Source organism: Cucurbita maxima, unplaced genomic scaffold (assembly GCF_002738345.1).
Source record: "Cucurbita maxima cultivar Rimu unplaced genomic scaffold, Cmax_1.0 Cma_Scf00059, whole genome shotgun sequence".
NCBI classification, from domain to species: Eukaryota; Viridiplantae; Streptophyta; class Magnoliopsida; order Cucurbitales; family Cucurbitaceae; genus Cucurbita; species Cucurbita maxima.
The window spans coordinates 708,636-725,367 of NW_019272075.1; the positions used below are offsets into that span (position 1 = coordinate 708,636).

The window sequence follows — 16,732 nt, forward strand, 5'->3', positions numbered from 1 at the left end:
GGGGGGGGAGGGTGGATCCTAACCTTTTTGTGTTCATTGCAAAAATTCAACTATCCATTTTCCTCACCCATGACATGCCCAAAAGCAAAGCTCTGATAGCACTTTAACAGATCCAAGCACACGTATAGTTAAATATATGCCTTTGTGCCATATTTGCGTTGCATATCCATGTATATGCTTCTTAGTATGCCATGCACAAAGGGTTTAAGGTTCCTATGCAGGTACTAACTTAATTCATGTACAGGTTCACCCAATGTTAAGTTGCCAAAATACTTTCGGGTGCCACAAGTTTGACTATGGTACAATTTACTCTGAAGACCTTCAAAAGTCCTAGGCATATTGGATTTTAAAAACAAATGAATTTCTTGCTAGTATGCAATTTCAGATGCTCCTATTCCAATACATACGACAACCTAAAACTCAGTGAAAGGAAGTCTAGTTATTACTTACCAAAACTGTGAAGAAACGGACTAATGTAAAAATTAACGAGAGCAAGACCGAGTAGAAGCGTGCTAACGTACAAATTGAGGAGAAGAGGAATACCTTCACAAAAAGCCTCTTGTCATGCCCTGTTGCTGCGACTCTCAGTACAGACTCAGCCGCACCTATGGTATTGGCTAACCAAGCTATCATACTATTAGCAGTATCCTGCGATATTTGCCACTCAAGTGGATCCACAGGTACACTGAAAATCAATTGAATTTGGCTTACAGACTAGAGTTCAAGATCACAACGACGATAAAGATATGCATAAAGATGGAGGATCTAAGTTCAACAACATTCCTTTAAAGAAATCCATAAAAATTGAAACCGACTAATATTTCCGTTGACATTGAATTCTCCAATCAAGAAAATACCCTACAAGCATAGAGAAAAACTGGAGTATGCTTACGAGACATTCATATGGCGGAAGAGAAGGCCGAGAATGGCGAGAGAGCAAAGGAGAACGATGAAAACATCCGCGACGAGAGAGAGGAGACTGGAATTTCGATAAGCGCAATGGTAATAAACCAATGAACCGCAAATCAGAGCTACAAGGGGTTTGCCTACTTCTGTCTTGCAGCTGATGGAGCGATTCGCCATTTCTGCGTCTTTCAAGCTCTCGCTCCTCCCCTCAATTTGGTTCATCGTCAACCCTCAGTGAATTGCCGATTCAAAATACTATTCGTCAACTGGTAACGCCCCCATTCTTTTTAATTTAAAAATAAATTAAATTAAATTTTTAAAAATTTTTATTAAAAAAAATTTGTGCCCCCTTAAATTAGTGCAAGTTAATTTATTTATTTTAAATTTTGTAATCATTTAATCTAATAATTAAATTCTTATGGATTTTAAAATGAAAATTATGAATAAGATTTAACAAATTTCTAATTATATATATATATATAACTATTAATAATTTTCTTATAATTAAGACAAAATCAATATAAGAACTAAATTTTTAACGACCTTCGGAATCCAAGCCTATTAAGCGTCGTTCAACCTAGCAACTCGCTCTATGCCATCTCCAATGCTCGACTTGCATGTGGCTTATGGAAATCATACACTTCACATACAGCTCCCCCAATTTTTATTGGCTTCTATTTGCTAGCGATCAGCTTGTTAGTCAATTCAGCTTATGTTCATGCTCCAACCACCATTTTAGCTTCAATCCATCCACTTGGAGTCGATTCAAGGGTTTTCAACTCGATGGAGTCAATTCGGTACTTTTTGGACCAAATTAAGCCTAATTCACGACTATTCAAGTTATTTTATCTCCTGTTTTGGAATGTTTATTAGCATAGGATTAGTTTCCAGGATAGTTAGGTAGTTGTAGCTTTATGGATGAGTTTTAAGATCGATTCCTCGTCATTTTGAAAGTTATATGTGAAATTAAACTTCGTTAGGGTTAATTTATGTTTCGGTTATCTCACGAAAGTAGAGATAAATTAGATTAAGCTTATTGAAGTAAGAGTATTTATTGTTGGAATGATTGTTGGATGCATGAAAAACTCGTCCCGTGGATTAAAATTATGTGTTAATTGAATGGAATGGTTCTTTATAATTTATGTGATACGTGTGCACTCGTGTGTGATCAATCCTGACTTTATATGATTATGTATATGTTATATAAGGCATCATGACCTAGAAATGTCTTACGCAGATAGACACAAATGGCAACCATCTAGTCACATAAGAGTTAACATAGACAAGTGTCATGGTGCGACTGAAGAGGATGATGTATCACCCAACACATCAAGAAGAGTGTGTATTAAAGCTAAGTTGAGGCATAAGCGAGATTGGAAGTAATGGGTAGACAAGAGTGACAAAGATAAGCTTGAAGAAAGCAGGGTAAGGCCACAAGTCGTAACCTCAAAAGTAGGGGTTTTGATATGTAACTCTGGAGTTAAGTATGAAAGATGAAAGTTTATCAAATTTGGTGTCAATCGGACAACCGACGTACACTCCACGACACTATATGACCGCTCGCCAAAATCACGTCTACTTCTGTCATACAAAAAATGCCTTAAAATGGTACTATAATAAAAGGCATGGTGTCAGTTCTCTACCACTCCTGGACCTTGTGGGCTATGTGAGCTACCCCACAACACATATGTGTGTTATGGTGTGGGCAAACGTTGCAAGACGAGCATCTTGGATGTCTTCCTTTGAAAATTACTTTTTCGAGGACAGTGTGGACAACATGGGTGTGTTGGCCTTGCATCCTATAGCCCACGAGTCAAAGGTTGGTGATATGAACCACGACTAAGGAATTTCCATACCTCAAGGTCAAATTACAAGGACGAGAGCCAAGAAGCTATAACAAACATTGTACACTTATATTCAAGGTATGGTTAACTCATCAAAGGAAATTTTAGAAGACGTTGAGACCTCCTTTATATGTTGGGCAAAGTTGAGCTTCAAGAAAGAGATGCATTAAATGCACTTTAAGTTGCATTTAATGAACTCAACTAAATTTATGAAACTAGTGCAAGAATGAATAATAAACATATTTCATTCTTTAAACTATTTAATTATTTGTTTGTCATATTTAAGCTAATTTTTAATATAGGAGTTAGGTTATATTGTAACCCCGCCCGAGGTTACCATATTCCACTATTAACCGATCATTTTAATATGGAGGTTATGAGTATTTCTTATTTACTGGCCAATTTAATTTAGGAGTTGTGTCAAATAGGTTAAGGTTGTAAAGACTATATAAAATTTCTTTTCGAGACATCACATTTTGAAATTAAAAAGAATAGAATTTCTATTTTTTAACTTTGTTGGAGAGCTAAGATTTTCTTTGCAAATTCTTATATCTAGAACTTACATGCTAGAATCATTCAAGTGGTATTGATCAAACCTCTTGTGGAGTGATTTGAATCACGAGTTTTCTTTACTCTTGATCTTGATCATCAAATTAATTCGTTTCATATTTTCCCTTGGGTTGATTTCATATCAATTGGTACTTGGGTTGATTTCATATCAATTGGTATATGAGGTTACTCTCCGATACAATGTCAAAGAAGGATAAATCTTCGAAGTGTCTTGACGATAAAGGCGACTTATGTGTCGATTCTTGATAAGTGTGCCTCGAGTGAGTAGCAAAAGCCCATGTCCCAAGACTTGGGATGGTGTCACAAACCATGAGCCGTTTTGTTGGGAATCACAACGTCAAAATGAGATGCAACATTGCATTTAAAGGATATTAATCTAGAGTAGAGGAAAAGTTGAGTCGATGACTTGCCCTAGAGTATGGACAAGTTTGCTAGAGTTGCAATATGCATGCACAAGTGGTGTATATGGCCGAACAATCTTAGTTTTCACATGAATTGTGTTCGATTGGTGAGAGAGAACCTCACCTAAGGTCTGAGTTCGGCCTCAAACTGGTTACAAGCATGTCAAAATCATAATGTTATATAGTACAAAAAGTATAGCGGTGACACCTTGCATGCACAGACCTTGATTTTAATATGGTTAAAAAATAATTTATTAAAATTTGAAATAAAAATAATTTATTAAAATTTGTTAATTCTGGCAACGGTTGAAACAGAAACGAAGAAAAATCCCCAAATAAAACCCACTCGAACTCCATTGCCAGACTTCTCAGTCCCTCAAATCCACAAGAACACTCACTGCCCATTGCCAGGCCAGTGGGAGAATTGGAAACCCACACCACAAATTCGAACTTCGCAGCAACTAGAATGAGGCACAGATTTTCATTTACAGCATTCTCCATAATCTTCTTCGTTTTTGTTTTTGCTCACCAATCCGTTCTCTGCAAAACCTTGAAACGAGATGGTATCTTCTCATGTCCTTCTTTGAGATCTTTCTCAAGGTTTATTTGGTTGAGTTTTACTCTAGGGTTTTATTGTTCTTTCTCTTACAGTGAAAGCATTGAATGAGATCAAGGCCTCTCTCGGTTGGAGAGTGGTGTATTCCTGGGTTGGAGATGATCCCTGTGGTGATGGCCACCTTCCACCTTGGTCCGGCGTTACCTGTTCCACTCAAGGGGATTACAGAGTCGTCACTGAATTGTATGCCTATCTTCAACCGAAACTTCGATTTCTTTTCTCGTTCCCTGTAATTGTTGCTTTATCATAAATTTACAGCTACTTCATGAGAAGGCTTACTTTGGGAAGTGCGATTTTCATATTTATTTCTGATCATTTTCTTTGCAGAGAAGTCTATGCGGTTTCAATCGTTGGACCTTTTCCTGTCGCGGTTACCAATCTCTTGGATCTTACTAGGCTGTGAGATTTCTTCTTTCGCTGATTTTTGTCCTAATTTATTCTTCTTTTTACTCAAACCATGGTGATTATGAACTGGGAGATTGATACGTGGATAAGCTTTCTTGACAATTCATCAATTGTTTTTATCCTCGTGCTATACTCTTACTCTTGTACATTGTCTCTGTCTTCTGATAATGAGTGTTAGACGAATATTGACATGACTAAGTTTAGGGTATGACTCTCTTACCATGTTAGATGAATACGACTTTCCACAATGGTATGATATTGTCCACTTTGAGTATAAGCTCTCATGGCTTTGCTTTGGGCTTCCCCAAAAGGCCTCATGCCAATATAGAGAGTATTTCTTGATTATAAACCCATGATCATTACCTAAATTAGCCAATGTGGGACTTTCATCATCCAACAACGAGAAGCCAATTTCTAACAATTTCATATTCGACATGTAGACTTCTGTGTTACTTAGGTTGTGTTTTTGAAAATTGAACTTTAAAAACTACCTATACCATTTTTTTTTTCAAGATTTTCACTCTTAGAACACTTTTCATTTTAGCCGAATTTGTAGGATTAAAACAAGTTTTTGAAAACTATGGTCTGTTTGCTAACAGTCTGGTTTTTGGTTTTGAAATTTGGGTTTGTTTTCTTATTATTTCTGACTTCTATCTTTCTTAAGAAAACATTTGAATTCTAAGCTAAATTATCTTAGTTTCGTTTTTGAAAACATATGTAAAGGAAAACAACGAAACAAACAAACCCCCATATGGAGTAGTATTGACAAGCTTGATTTTCAAAAACCAAATGAAAATCAAACATGTCCTACATTTTTTTTATATAGATTTTGGCTATGATTCTAAAGAATTTTGAAAGTAGGTCAAAACACAGAAACGGTAGTAAATAAGCATAATTTTTAAAACGGAAAGGTTATTAAAATGGGCCGTTATGATGTTCTAAGTAGTTTCGCTCTTTGGCCAACTCTTGCATTTTCACATCCCGGTGATTCACTAATCTGTATATAATTATTGCTGGATACAGACATTCTTTTGCTTCGAATGCCATCTAGTGTTATTTTCTTTATTGTAGATTCATTAACCCTTTTTATAATTTAAATGGAAAATTGCACAATGTGAATTATGAAGTTTGTTACAATAATACCCTTGAACTTTTAATTTGATCAATCAACCTCATTTACGTGGTTAAGCATTGCAATTACACCCATGTATTTTTAACTTGATCTGTTAGTCCCTTTACTTTATTAAGTACTGCAATAAGACTCTCCTTTGCAACACTTAACAAAGTGGAAGAGGAATAATTCATGGGTATGATTACAACATTTAAAAGCCCATACTTAACAAAGTATAGGGACTGGTCGATCAAATTAAAAGTTTTAGAGTGTGATTGCAACCAACCTTATAGTTCAAGGGTGGTTTGTGCAATTTTTCCTAATTTAAATAAAAGGGGTTAAGAGGAGTATGTATTTGCACCTCTTCAAGATAGTTATGATTTGTATGCCTGCGTTTGTTCTTATAACAGGGATCTTCATAATAACAAGTTGACTGGGCCAATTCCTCCTCAAATTGGACGGTTAAGACGCCTCAAAATACTGTATGTCCATGCGCATTTTTTAAAAATCATTTATCTGGTTCAACTGTCTGTGATATGTACATGTGGTGGTTCATGATTCAGTTGCTGAAATCTCACTTTTTGTGTTTTTTTTTTTTTAATCTGCCTAGTTGATTTATAGTTTTATGTCTTCCCTTTCTCAGTAACTTAAGGTGGAATAAACTTCAAGATGTCATCCCTCCTGAGATTGGTGCGCTAAAGAGTCTAACTCATTTGTGAGTAACTTTAGTTTCTACTACACATAGTTTGATCTATATCTTTTCATTTTCATCTATTCACATCTGTTGCCATTTTGAGATTATGCAGATATTTGGGTTTTAATAACTTCAAAGGGGAAATCCCCAAGGAGCTTGCTAATCTTCGGGAGCTTCGCTATCTCCATTTAAATGAAAATCGCCTTTCAGGGAGAATTCCTGCTGAACTGAGCACCCTCCCCAATCTTCGTCACCTGTAAACTTCTGTTATTTGGATCATTTTGTTATGGAAAACAATAGAATATAGATGTTTATATTTGACTTGACATTTTGATTTTGTAAGGGATGTTGGTAACAATCATTTAGTAGGAACCATCAGGGAACTTATTCGCATCGAAGGTTGTTTTCCATTGCTCCGAAACCTGTAAGCTGTGTGAAGACAGAAACCGTCTTAGTTAATTTTGTTTGAAATACTTCTTGTCATTAGTTTATTTTTATTTCTGTACGTAGGTACATAAACAATAATTATTTTACGGGAGGAGTTCCATCACAGCTTGCAAACCTGACTAATTTGGAAATCCTGTAATCTACTGACTTTTAGCTCTCTATCTCCTTCCTATCATCAGTTTTTTCTGACCATTTGTTTTGTTGGGTGTAGGTACCTCTCCTACAATAAGATGTCTGGAATCATACCACCTGGGGTAGCTCATATTTCCAAGTTGACTTATCTGTAAGTCTGTTCTTGATCCTTCTTCAATTTCCATATTTAATATTTGGTTGAATCTGAATTTATGTTACGCTTGTAACTGTTAAGAAGTTAGTAATTGCAAAATTTTCCCTTCCTAACGGGCAATAATTATACAAAAAACTCTTTTAATAAATTTGTTATAATTTTCATGAAAATTACTCTTTTTAAAATCACGCATGGGCTTGTTTGGGAATAATTAAGACAGTGATTTTTAAAATCACGATTAATTTGTTTATCATTAATTTATTATAAGTAATTTTCATATAATCATTTTGATGTTTGGGTTTGACATTTTTAATATCTTAGGACATGTTTAAGCTAAGTGATTGAATTATAATTAGTCTTATGCAAGTGTTTAGTTACAATTAATTATGAGAATCCACAGACTAGTTGTTTTGTTAGGACAGGGGAGTGGTTTTGGAATAGACAAATTCATTTCTTTTTTCCTTCAGATGATCATTTGTATCCTTCAGTGTCCTTTTATGAACTGCGAAGGTTTTAATTCTAGGTACTTGGATCACAACCAATTTAGTGGAAGAATCCCTGATGCCTTCTATAAACACCCGTTCTTAAAAGAGATGTGAGTGTCTTCTGTATCCTCAATTCTGAACTTAAATTTCATTTCAATTGTTAGGCTGTTAGTTACTTTTCTAAGGCCATGTTCTTCATAGGTACATTGAAGGTAATGCGTTTCGGCAAGGCGTGAAGCCAATCGGTATCCATAAGGTTCTTGAAGTCTCTGATGCAGAATTCCTTGCTTAATCGGTAAGTCGAATCGAGACTATATAGCTATCTCTTGTTTAAATTTAGTGTGTTGGCAAAATTTGGTTCTGGATGTTGGCCATTATAATATATCTATATCTATATGGAAGTAGGTAAAGGCTGTGCAATGTATATATAGGAGCATGATACATTTGTTGGAACTAAACCATATTTGTCCTAATAGAATGTAAAGTGAATTTATCCACTTGTTCTAATTGAGCATTATTCAAAGCTGAGGAATCAGGATTTGCTGAAAATGAAATATTTTAGTTTTAAAATACAAAATTAGCTAAGGTTTTCACTTCCTTTTGGGTTCAAATATTGGTCGGTATAATAGGTTTACTTTGAAATGTTTCATTTTTGCCTTTGAACTTTGAAGTTAACAGAAAATATACAAATTTAAATAAGTACAAAAAGTTAAATAAATAAATTAAAAAAAAATGTAACTTTAGTTAATTAGAAATATAAACGATCAGGCTGAGAAATTTGTTTACTCAACACTTCCAAAACCAAGTGAATATCACCAATTTGGAGGTGGGTTTTATCCCCTGCAATGAACTCAGTGACAACTCCATTGACTTTAATGGAGCTGCAACCAGGTACCTTCTCAACCCCTTTCAACTTCATCATCTTCCTCACTCTTTTAGCATCCCCATGCTTCCCCAAAGCAGCATACATATTCGAGAGTAAAACGTAAGCCCCACTATGCCTTTCCAATTCAAACAGCCTCTCAGCAGCACCCTCAGCCTGCTGCATTTCCCCATGCTTACAGCAGGCACTCAGAAACGCCCTCCAAGCCACTGCTTCCTCTGAAGCCGTGGCTGTGTTTGGAAGTCTCTGAATCACTCCCTCCGCTTCCTCGAACCGCCCAGCTCGACTCAGCAGGTCAATTATGCACCCGTAATGTTCAGCTTTTGGCTCAATTTTGTGTATTGTAGACATTTTGTTCAGTATCTTCAAGCCTTCATTGGCCATACCTGAGTTGCTACAAGCTGCCAAAATGGCTATGAATGTTATGTCATCCGGCTTGATTCTTGCCTTCTCCATCTCCTTGAAGAGCTTCAGTGCGCCTTCTCCATCTCCATGCATTGCCATTCCTGAAATCATTACGTTCCAACAAATGGTATCTCTCTGCGGCATTTCATCGAACAGGTACCTGGTCATGTCTAGATGCCCACATTTTGCATACATATCCATCAGCCCAGTGCTCACTCGCAGAGTTAATGGCAATTCGAGATGACTCAAATACCTGTGAATCCAAATCCCAACGTCAAGAGCTCCCATGTGAGCGCAAGCACAAAGGATTGTCACAATTATGGCTTCATCAGGCTCTACTTCAGTCAGCTGCATCAGACGGAACATGTGCAGCCCCTCCTTGAAGCAATTGTTTTGCACATACCCAGATATCATGGCGCCCCATATTCCCCTATCTTTGATTGGAGCTCGGTCAAACAATCCTCTTGCAGTGTTCACATCACCCATCTTTGCATACCCGTAAATCATAACTGTCCACGACACAGCACTTAGCTCAGGCATTTCGTCGAACATCTGTCCTGCATCTTTCATGTTACCGAACGCACAATACATAACAAGCAAAGAATTACCCACAAATACATCCATTACAAATCCCAATTTCACAGCACAAGCATGAACCGACTCTCCGAGATGAAATTTTTTTATCCTCGCGCAAGCTTTTAGAACGTAAGGATGAGTATAACTATCAGGGGCGATCCCATTTCTTCGCATTGCAGAGTACATAACAATGGCGTTGAGAAATTCACCTCGTAGAAGAAAGGCTTTGATCATGGTGTTGCAGATGCAAATGGTTGGGTGTTGAATGTGTTGGAAGAGTTTCAATGCATGAGAAAGGCTGCCATGGCGTGGTTCTGCACAAAAATCCAACACTCTGCTTAACGCGAAGCTGTTGCTGCCGAGTCCAGATGTAAGAACCTGCGCATGAGCTTGCTTCAGCTGCTTCATATTTCTGCATTTTTGCAGCAATGAAAGACATCTCGTAGAACTATTTGACATGGGGAGCGCCTTCAATGGCTACCATCTGATCTGATTTCTTCTTAACTTACGATAAAATGTAAGGATCTATTGGTAACTCTCTCCATTGCTTTATCGACCAAAATCAACTTCTGCTCCTTCCTCAATCAGAAGCTCACACAGTTCTGAGTCCCCTGTTCTAAGCTCGTGTTTGACCAGAAATCGTGACCCGTCAACCCGCGCACGGTTCGGTTCAGCACCTACAACTTGAACCGACCGGCCTGCCCTCCCGTAAGCTTCTGCGCATGGCTGTACGCGTGGAAATGCTTCCAGTTGGGCGTGAGAGCGCGTAGAGGGCGTGGATGCAGTGTTTTCGTCCAGTTCGAACGGTTTTTCATCCGATTTCGATACTAACCCTCATTTTACTTGAATTAAGATCTACGAGTGAATTTTGAAGAAATTTAGAGCCTCTAACTAGCTGAAAGACTATGGGAGAGCACGTTTAATCTTGGTAAGTAACCATACGGACTCTATGCAAGTAATTCTTGTACGGACCGTTAGTATGCTAGCACGCGAGCATTCCTCACTTTAAGAGGTTAGAATATTCATGTTTAGGACTTCAAAAGGACAATTTTAGATGAGATTACGAGATGCATGGTGATTTTATATTTACCGCAAAGAACTAGTAAGAGAAAATGCATGATTAGATTACGAGTTTAGCAATATGGACGAGTATGCTATGTAAGATGTAAGAAATTACCAAAATGCCCCTATGATGATATTTGTGATGAATGCTATTTTGTATGTTTTCTACTCTATTAGAAATGAGAATGATTTATTGCGATGTATGTTCCAGGTGATTGATGGATGTTATCTTCCCGTTGAACTTGTTTGTATGAATGATTTTGCTTATGTGATTAGTACTATAGGTGATTGATGAGAATATCTACCTAGTAAGTTATGCTTACATGAAGAGATTATGTTTCCCGTGCTTTAGGTGATCGATAGAAATATCTCCCTAGCAAAGCATGCATGAGTGGACCAAGTTAAGAATAGGATGCTAAAACTAAACCAGTTTTTATGTTGACCGAGGTCATTACATTTCCTATAGACCGAGCACCCTAAGATCGTGAGCGGCGATCATAAGTCTTGACTTGAGGATTGGTTTAGCCCGAGTGACCTAAAAACGCAAGATGCAATATAAACAACCTAGAAGCCCCAAAACCTAATAAATCTCCACAACACCCCAGAGAAATCATGAGAACTTATGAGTTTAATAGCAATGTTGACAAATCAATTTGAGGAGTTACAATTGTGTGTATAATGAAACCCACCCAGATAGGGAACAAGGAACTAGATAAATAGTTGACTTCAAGTGTGTGGATTAAAAGAATGAAACCTATTGTGTGTAAAATATAACCCTCCGTGAATATGGCTAGGGGCGCGCGCGGGTCGTCGAACTGGTCGGGTCGTGTTCTCGTGTGCGCGGGTCGCTGACTGGGTTGTATAACGTTGTTGGGCCGCAAGTATGTTTACTAGGCCGAATGGATGGTTAGGCTGCGGACTGTGGTTGTGGGTTGATGCAGATGAGTATCCGACCTGAATTCAAGTACGATGGACCCTTCTTCCTCTCCCGATTTCTTCGAAAACTAACTGCATTTCTCTCTCTTCCCAAGAGTTTTAGGCGTCCTTCTTCACAATTCTTTTGTTTAGATCTCGACTATTGTGAGATTGTTTTGGCTTGCTTCACACTCTCATGATGTCGTAGTGCCTCGTATGTACCTACAAACGTGATTATTTTTACATTTCAGTGATGATGTGGGCTCGAGTATCTTATCGTTTGTACGCTTGGAGTCGTTGACTGTTTACTACCTTGTGTGTCTCGCTCTTTCGCTCGTTTTAGTCTCATTCTCTCATATAACAAGGATGTATTGAGTGGGTAGAGTGGGGTTGAGGGTGAGTTTAAAAGGGGAGCGATGTGGGTTGGGTCGTGCGATATCTCATGGCTGCACCCATAGAAAATCGATTTCTGGCGAGGGTTGACAAGTCTTTTTTTTAATCCATTAAAGCTACATGCATGCAAGGCAGTGCAAGGCAATGACTATAGCAATGGTACAGGTTGGGAAATTGGATAGGAATGAGGACGAAGAATATAATCCCCATCCCTGACCTATTTATCTAACTTACAAAAATCTCTCCTCACTCCCTCCTCCATTTCTCATATCAATAGGGAATCTCCACCCTGTTTGGGGCAGGTCCCCATCAGGCCCCGATATCGCGAGCTACATGGATATATCTAGTCGATATTATATGGACAAGGTTGAGTGTCTTGTCATGGTAATACTATTGATCATCCCTAGTTTGTAATGGTTACATATTGTTACATATTATTAGATCTAAATCATTCATAATGACATGTGAGTGAAAGTATCATATACAATGCGTTTATATAAGACTGGACTACACCACCAAATATTTAATCTCTTTTATAAATCCATTAATTTAGAATATTAATATTTTATAGAAAGATTAGGAGGACTCGATAATCTTGAGTGAGTTATGATCTCTTGTAAGGGCTTGATTCAATAAGACTAGTTTAGGGACTTGACCAAATAGGAAGCTAGAAACAAAATTTGACGAGATGAAACATAGATTACATTAACCAGCAATAACTACACAATCATTATTGATCTTATATGAACATTTATTTGTCAATATCATCATTCATTTCAATAGCTCATAATTTTAAATATTATGGATGTGTTATTCATACATCAAACAATTCATCCAGTCAATAAGGTAGACATCCATCAATAAGATCACTTACCTCAATGAGTTTAATCCAACAATCATTAATGAGTTTAATCCAACAATCATATGCTCTAGATAGCTAATCGTCACTTAAGTGACGCTCTCAAAGTATACGAAAATTGATCTTAAAACCTATCTATTATGCTACTAAATAACCTAAACTAGCGTGATTTGCTTGGTTTGAATTGACTTTAAACAAGTTTGAAACTAGACACGTAAGAACGACGATCTGAATCAAACGTGAACCAAACGGATTGGGCATAGAAAAGTATGATTATATGATTTTTAGTGACTAGAATTCTTGCAATTTTCACTAGTCGGGTCAAAGAAGAACAGATCACAACCCAACCTCAGACCAGTCAACAGAAGCTGTTGACTAGACATTTTCGTCATTTTTATGTAACTTTAGAAAAAATCTAGACATTTTCGTCAAGTAGAACTATAAAAGATTTCAAAAAATTAATTAATGGGTCGTCAAACCATTAAACGTGGATGGAAAAGCATGCATATTTCATACAACCCCAAAATTTTCTCTGCTATCATTTAGCCTCAAACTTCAATAACAGGCATTGACCAACTTGTATAAGGTTAGGTAATACAATTGATGAGTTGGGCCCAAAGCTTCATTCAATCAAACCAACCAAAGATCTTCAAAATAGAACTCCAGATTGGTTGGTTGTTCGAAGTCAGAGGAATTAAGAAAAGCAATAGACAAAGATGTTAAACAAGACATTTCATGAAGTTATATCACTCATAAGCTTTTCCAGAGCATGGAGTGCAAGGTAAAATATGAACAAAGATGGCAATGCAAACAGTAGAGTGATTAGCAGGTATAGCAGCAAGATGAGTGCACTTCCAGGGATTACAACAATGACAATCACAACAAATATGACGACCAGTAGAAACTTGAAGATTAAATGGACGACGTAATCCAAGTGTTTATGGAGAAACAACTGCCATCGCTGCCTCCCTATTCCAGGTAGCCTCGCAGATGCTGCATCTGTATCAGAAGTCCGAGAAAAAACTGGTTGATTATCCCCATTGAAGGAATGTTCGAGTTTTCCCTCATTACAATTGAAGCTCTCAACCATCCAAAGGAGAATGAAATTCTTGCTGGGAAACTTCAGGTTCCCCTTGTACACGACCCTTAGCGATAGCTGATGACACCAAGGACAAAAGATGAAGATCGGGACTCGGATTTGACACGATGCTACTTTCAACACACACCCTTGAAGGCCTAATACACAGTTTTTGCAGAGTGAATGACCACACCATAAGACATAAGGTATGTTCTCCACAATGTTAAAGGATTCCCAGCATATCGGGCATTCCAGTTCTTCATCTCTACTACCTTCTGAACATACCTCGTCGTCATCCGAGCACTCCCAGAAAACTTGCTTCGAAACAGCTGAGTTTTTCTTGGATCGAATGCCAGCAATGGCATTCGAGGCCATCTTCCACATCCTGACAGAAAAATTGTTTCAAGAACATGACATCTGGAATTGATGTTCATGTATGAAACAAAAACTACTTGAAACAAGTCTTACAGAGTTTCCTTTTCCCAATATTCACTCCAAGAAACTAAACTCCTCAATCCCAAACAACACAGTTCTAAATGACAGATGCAACAAAAGAGCTACTTGTTGGTTGTAGATCTTAATAATATCTTTACAGATTTTGAAAATTTTGGTACCTCTGAAGTAAAATTGACGATTCAAACAGATGGTTTTACTAAAACGCAAAAAGATTTAAACCATCTCCCACATATCCAAACTCAAAACAATAAAAATAAACAAATCAAATGGTATAAATTCATCATTTGAATCGAAATTTTTTGATAAATAAGTACACATTTCTTCCAAAGATTTCAACATTATTCACTCTTTAATGAATAGGTCGAAATTATCTGTTAGGCGCTACTCATGAAAACTCACATACTTTTCAAAATAATTTAACTGGCACACTCCTTTGAAAAATCAAACAAACAAACAATAAAATCACACAAACACTTATATGCATGCACACATGAGATAATTATGGATCAGACAGCTGCTTCCAATCAACAATTTTCCACATTCTACAGAAGAAAACAAAATGCCGGACAAAAATCTACAGTCAAGCCTGTTAAACATATCAAGTCTAAAATTGCAGCGGAGCCAATGCATTTGTTCCAGGATGCAAAACAGAAGTCAATCGTCGATCAAAGATTCGACAGAGAAAATTCACAAAATTACTAACAACAACAAAATGCAACGGAGAAATGAAATCACTCTCACAAATCGACGAGATAACACAAATATAAATCATAAAATTCGTAAACAGAACCGAACGAAACATCAAAATCAAAGATGAAGAGTGGAATATAGCGAATGCGGATTTACCTCTAGAGAAACTGGATGAACATGCATTGAGAAGGATTCAGAAAAACAAAAGAGGATCAAGAAACGGATTTGGGAGGAAGGTCGCGATCTCCCCTCTTCATTTTCCCTCCGCCGGACCAAAGTCGAGGAAGCCGATTGCGTTTTGGAGGAGAGCGGATGAAGAAGGTTTGGAACACAGATCATTTTCATTTCTTTTTCTTTTATTTGAAGAGGAAATGAAATTTAAATTTGAAAATAAATAAATAATAATAATAATAATAATAATTATTAAGACTTTTGAAAACAAAAATTTAATTATAAGGTACGAATTTTGTGGAGGTTGTAATGGGACGTCGTTTTGATGTGACTGCTAAAATTGACACGTGCTTTTAAGATTCAGGAGACAAAGTCAACCAGACTGATCCATCTAGTAACGTCGTTTTTATTGCTACCTTTCTATATTTATTTACATGGCTTTCCAATTCAACCAATTCGGATCACTCAAAATTTTTAACCTTTAAAATTTAACTCAATTCGTGATTTAGTTTACATTGGTAGATAGGAGAGGGAACGAAATGTTTTTGTATAAGGGTGTGGAAACCTCTCTCTTTTAGATGCGTTTTAAAACTTTGAAAAGAAACTTGGAACGAAAAGTCTAAAAATGACAATATCTGGTAGCAGTGGGCTTGGGTTGTTACATATGGTATAGCGATGTGCCAACGAGAAGGTTGAGCTCCGAAGGGAAGTGGACACCAGACGGTGTGGAAGCGAGGACGCTGGACCTTGAAAGGGGGTGGATTGGGGGTCTCATATCGATTGGAGATGGGAACGGGTGCTAGTGAGGATGTTGGGCTCAAAAGGGTAGATTGTAAGATCTCACGTATGTTAAAGAAAGGAACAAAACATTGTTTATAAAGGTGTAGAAATCTCTGTCTAATAGACACGTTTTAATCATTGAGAAAAAGGCTGGAAGGGAAAGCTCAAAGAACAAAATTCTAGGTCTTATTATCTATCGAAGAGGGACACGAGCACATTAGCTTACTCTACTAATGGAAGAATTTAATTAGTATTTTAATAATTTTAGGTGTAAACCATTTATTTCTTAATTTAATTTTTTGTTTTACAATTTTTCAAAAATATCCATATTTTAAACCTTGATAAAATAATAGTGAAGTTTAACTAAATCTGTATTTTATTAGTGAATATTGTTAGACAACTCTCCACAATGGTATGATATTGTTAATCAAGGCTCGACTTCTTTGGAGAGTCTTAGTCATTTTTTACTGCCTTCGTACCTTCGAGGAGGCTTGACTCCTTAAGTCTCCTTTTTTCTTTTTGGAGTCATTTGTTCGACATTCGAGCATTGTCACGGCTAAGTTCAGGGCATGACTCTGATACTATGTTAGACGAACACGACTCTCCACAATGGTATGATATTGTCCACTTTTAGCATAAGCTCTCATGGCTTTGCTTTGAGCTTCCCTTGAGTTGACAAAAAAAAAAAAAAAAAAAAAA

General features: G+C 37.0%; 4 protein-coding genes across 6 annotated transcripts in view; 1 reads left to right on the top strand and 3 right to left on the bottom strand.

Annotated features, from left to right (window-relative positions):
• Positions 1–1,172, bottom strand: part of LOC111471842 (reticulon-like protein B22) — a 7,820-nt gene extending 6,648 nt beyond the window's left edge. For both annotated transcript variants that reach the window (XM_023117505.1, XM_023117504.1), the window contains exons 1-2: positions 893–1,172; positions 544–685 (exon numbers count right to left, since the gene is read on the bottom strand). In XM_023117505.1, coding sequence (XP_022973273.1) covers positions 544–685; positions 893–1,128 — 378 coding nt within the window. In that variant the 5' untranslated portion in view covers positions 1,129–1,172. The remainder of the gene's footprint in view (positions 1–543; positions 686–892) is intronic.
• A 2,898-nt stretch (positions 1,173–4,070) lies between these two features.
• On the top strand, positions 4,071–8,272 carry LOC111471841 (probable leucine-rich repeat receptor-like protein kinase At1g35710). The gene is made up of 11 exons (XM_023117503.1): positions 4,071–4,284; positions 4,373–4,520; positions 4,665–4,736; positions 6,264–6,335; positions 6,497–6,568; positions 6,660–6,803; positions 6,891–6,971; positions 7,058–7,129; positions 7,206–7,277; positions 7,804–7,875; positions 7,967–8,272. The coding sequence occupies exons 1-11, from the start codon at positions 4,188–4,190 to the stop codon at positions 8,055–8,057; spliced, it is 993 nt and encodes a 330-aa protein (XP_022973271.1). The 5' UTR covers positions 4,071–4,187; the 3' UTR covers positions 8,058–8,272.
• Positions 8,273–8,513: 241 nt separating this feature from the next.
• Positions 8,514–10,555, bottom strand: LOC111471855 (pentatricopeptide repeat-containing protein At2g20540-like). The gene has a single exon (XM_023117519.1). The coding sequence runs from the start codon at positions 10,086–10,088 to the stop codon at positions 8,514–8,516; it is 1,575 nt and encodes a 524-aa protein (XP_022973287.1). The 5' UTR covers positions 10,089–10,555.
• A 3,020-nt stretch (positions 10,556–13,575) lies between these two features.
• On the bottom strand, positions 13,576–15,405 carry LOC111471872. 2 transcript variants are annotated; one of them, XM_023117547.1, is made up of 2 exons: positions 15,239–15,405; positions 13,576–14,321 (listed from the first exon to the last, which is right to left on the bottom strand). In XM_023117547.1, exon 2 carries the CDS (start codon positions 14,318–14,320, stop codon positions 13,592–13,594), a length of 729 nt encoding a protein of 242 aa, XP_022973315.1. In that variant the 5' UTR covers position 14,321; positions 15,239–15,405; the 3' UTR covers positions 13,576–13,591. The 2 variants fall into 2 exon arrangements, with proteins under 2 accessions (XP_022973315.1, XP_022973313.1); XM_023117545.1 differs by having other exon boundaries at positions 13,576–14,353.
• Between the last annotated feature and the right edge of the window lie 1,327 nt (positions 15,406–16,732).

Excerpts from the sequence above, each read along its gene's own strand:
- LOC111471841 (XM_023117503.1), top strand. The coding sequence starts at position 4,188 with ATGAGGCACAGATTTTCATTTACAGCATTCTCCATAATCTTCTTCGTT. Across the intron at positions 6,569-6,659 it reads CTAAAGAGTCTAACTCATTT|ATATTTGGGTTTTAATAACT; the intron begins GTGAGTAACTTT and ends GAGATTATGCAG. Across the intron at positions 7,876-7,966 it reads CACCCGTTCTTAAAAGAGAT|GTACATTGAAGGTAATGCGT; the intron begins GTGAGTGTCTTC and ends TGTTCTTCATAG.
- LOC111471855 (XM_023117519.1), bottom strand. The coding sequence starts at position 10,088 with ATGTCAAATAGTTCTACGAGATGTCTTTCATTGCTGCAAAAATGCAGA.
- LOC111471872 (XM_023117547.1), bottom strand. The coding sequence starts at position 14,320 with ATGTGGAAGATGGCCTCGAATGCCATTGCTGGCATTCGATCCAAGAAA.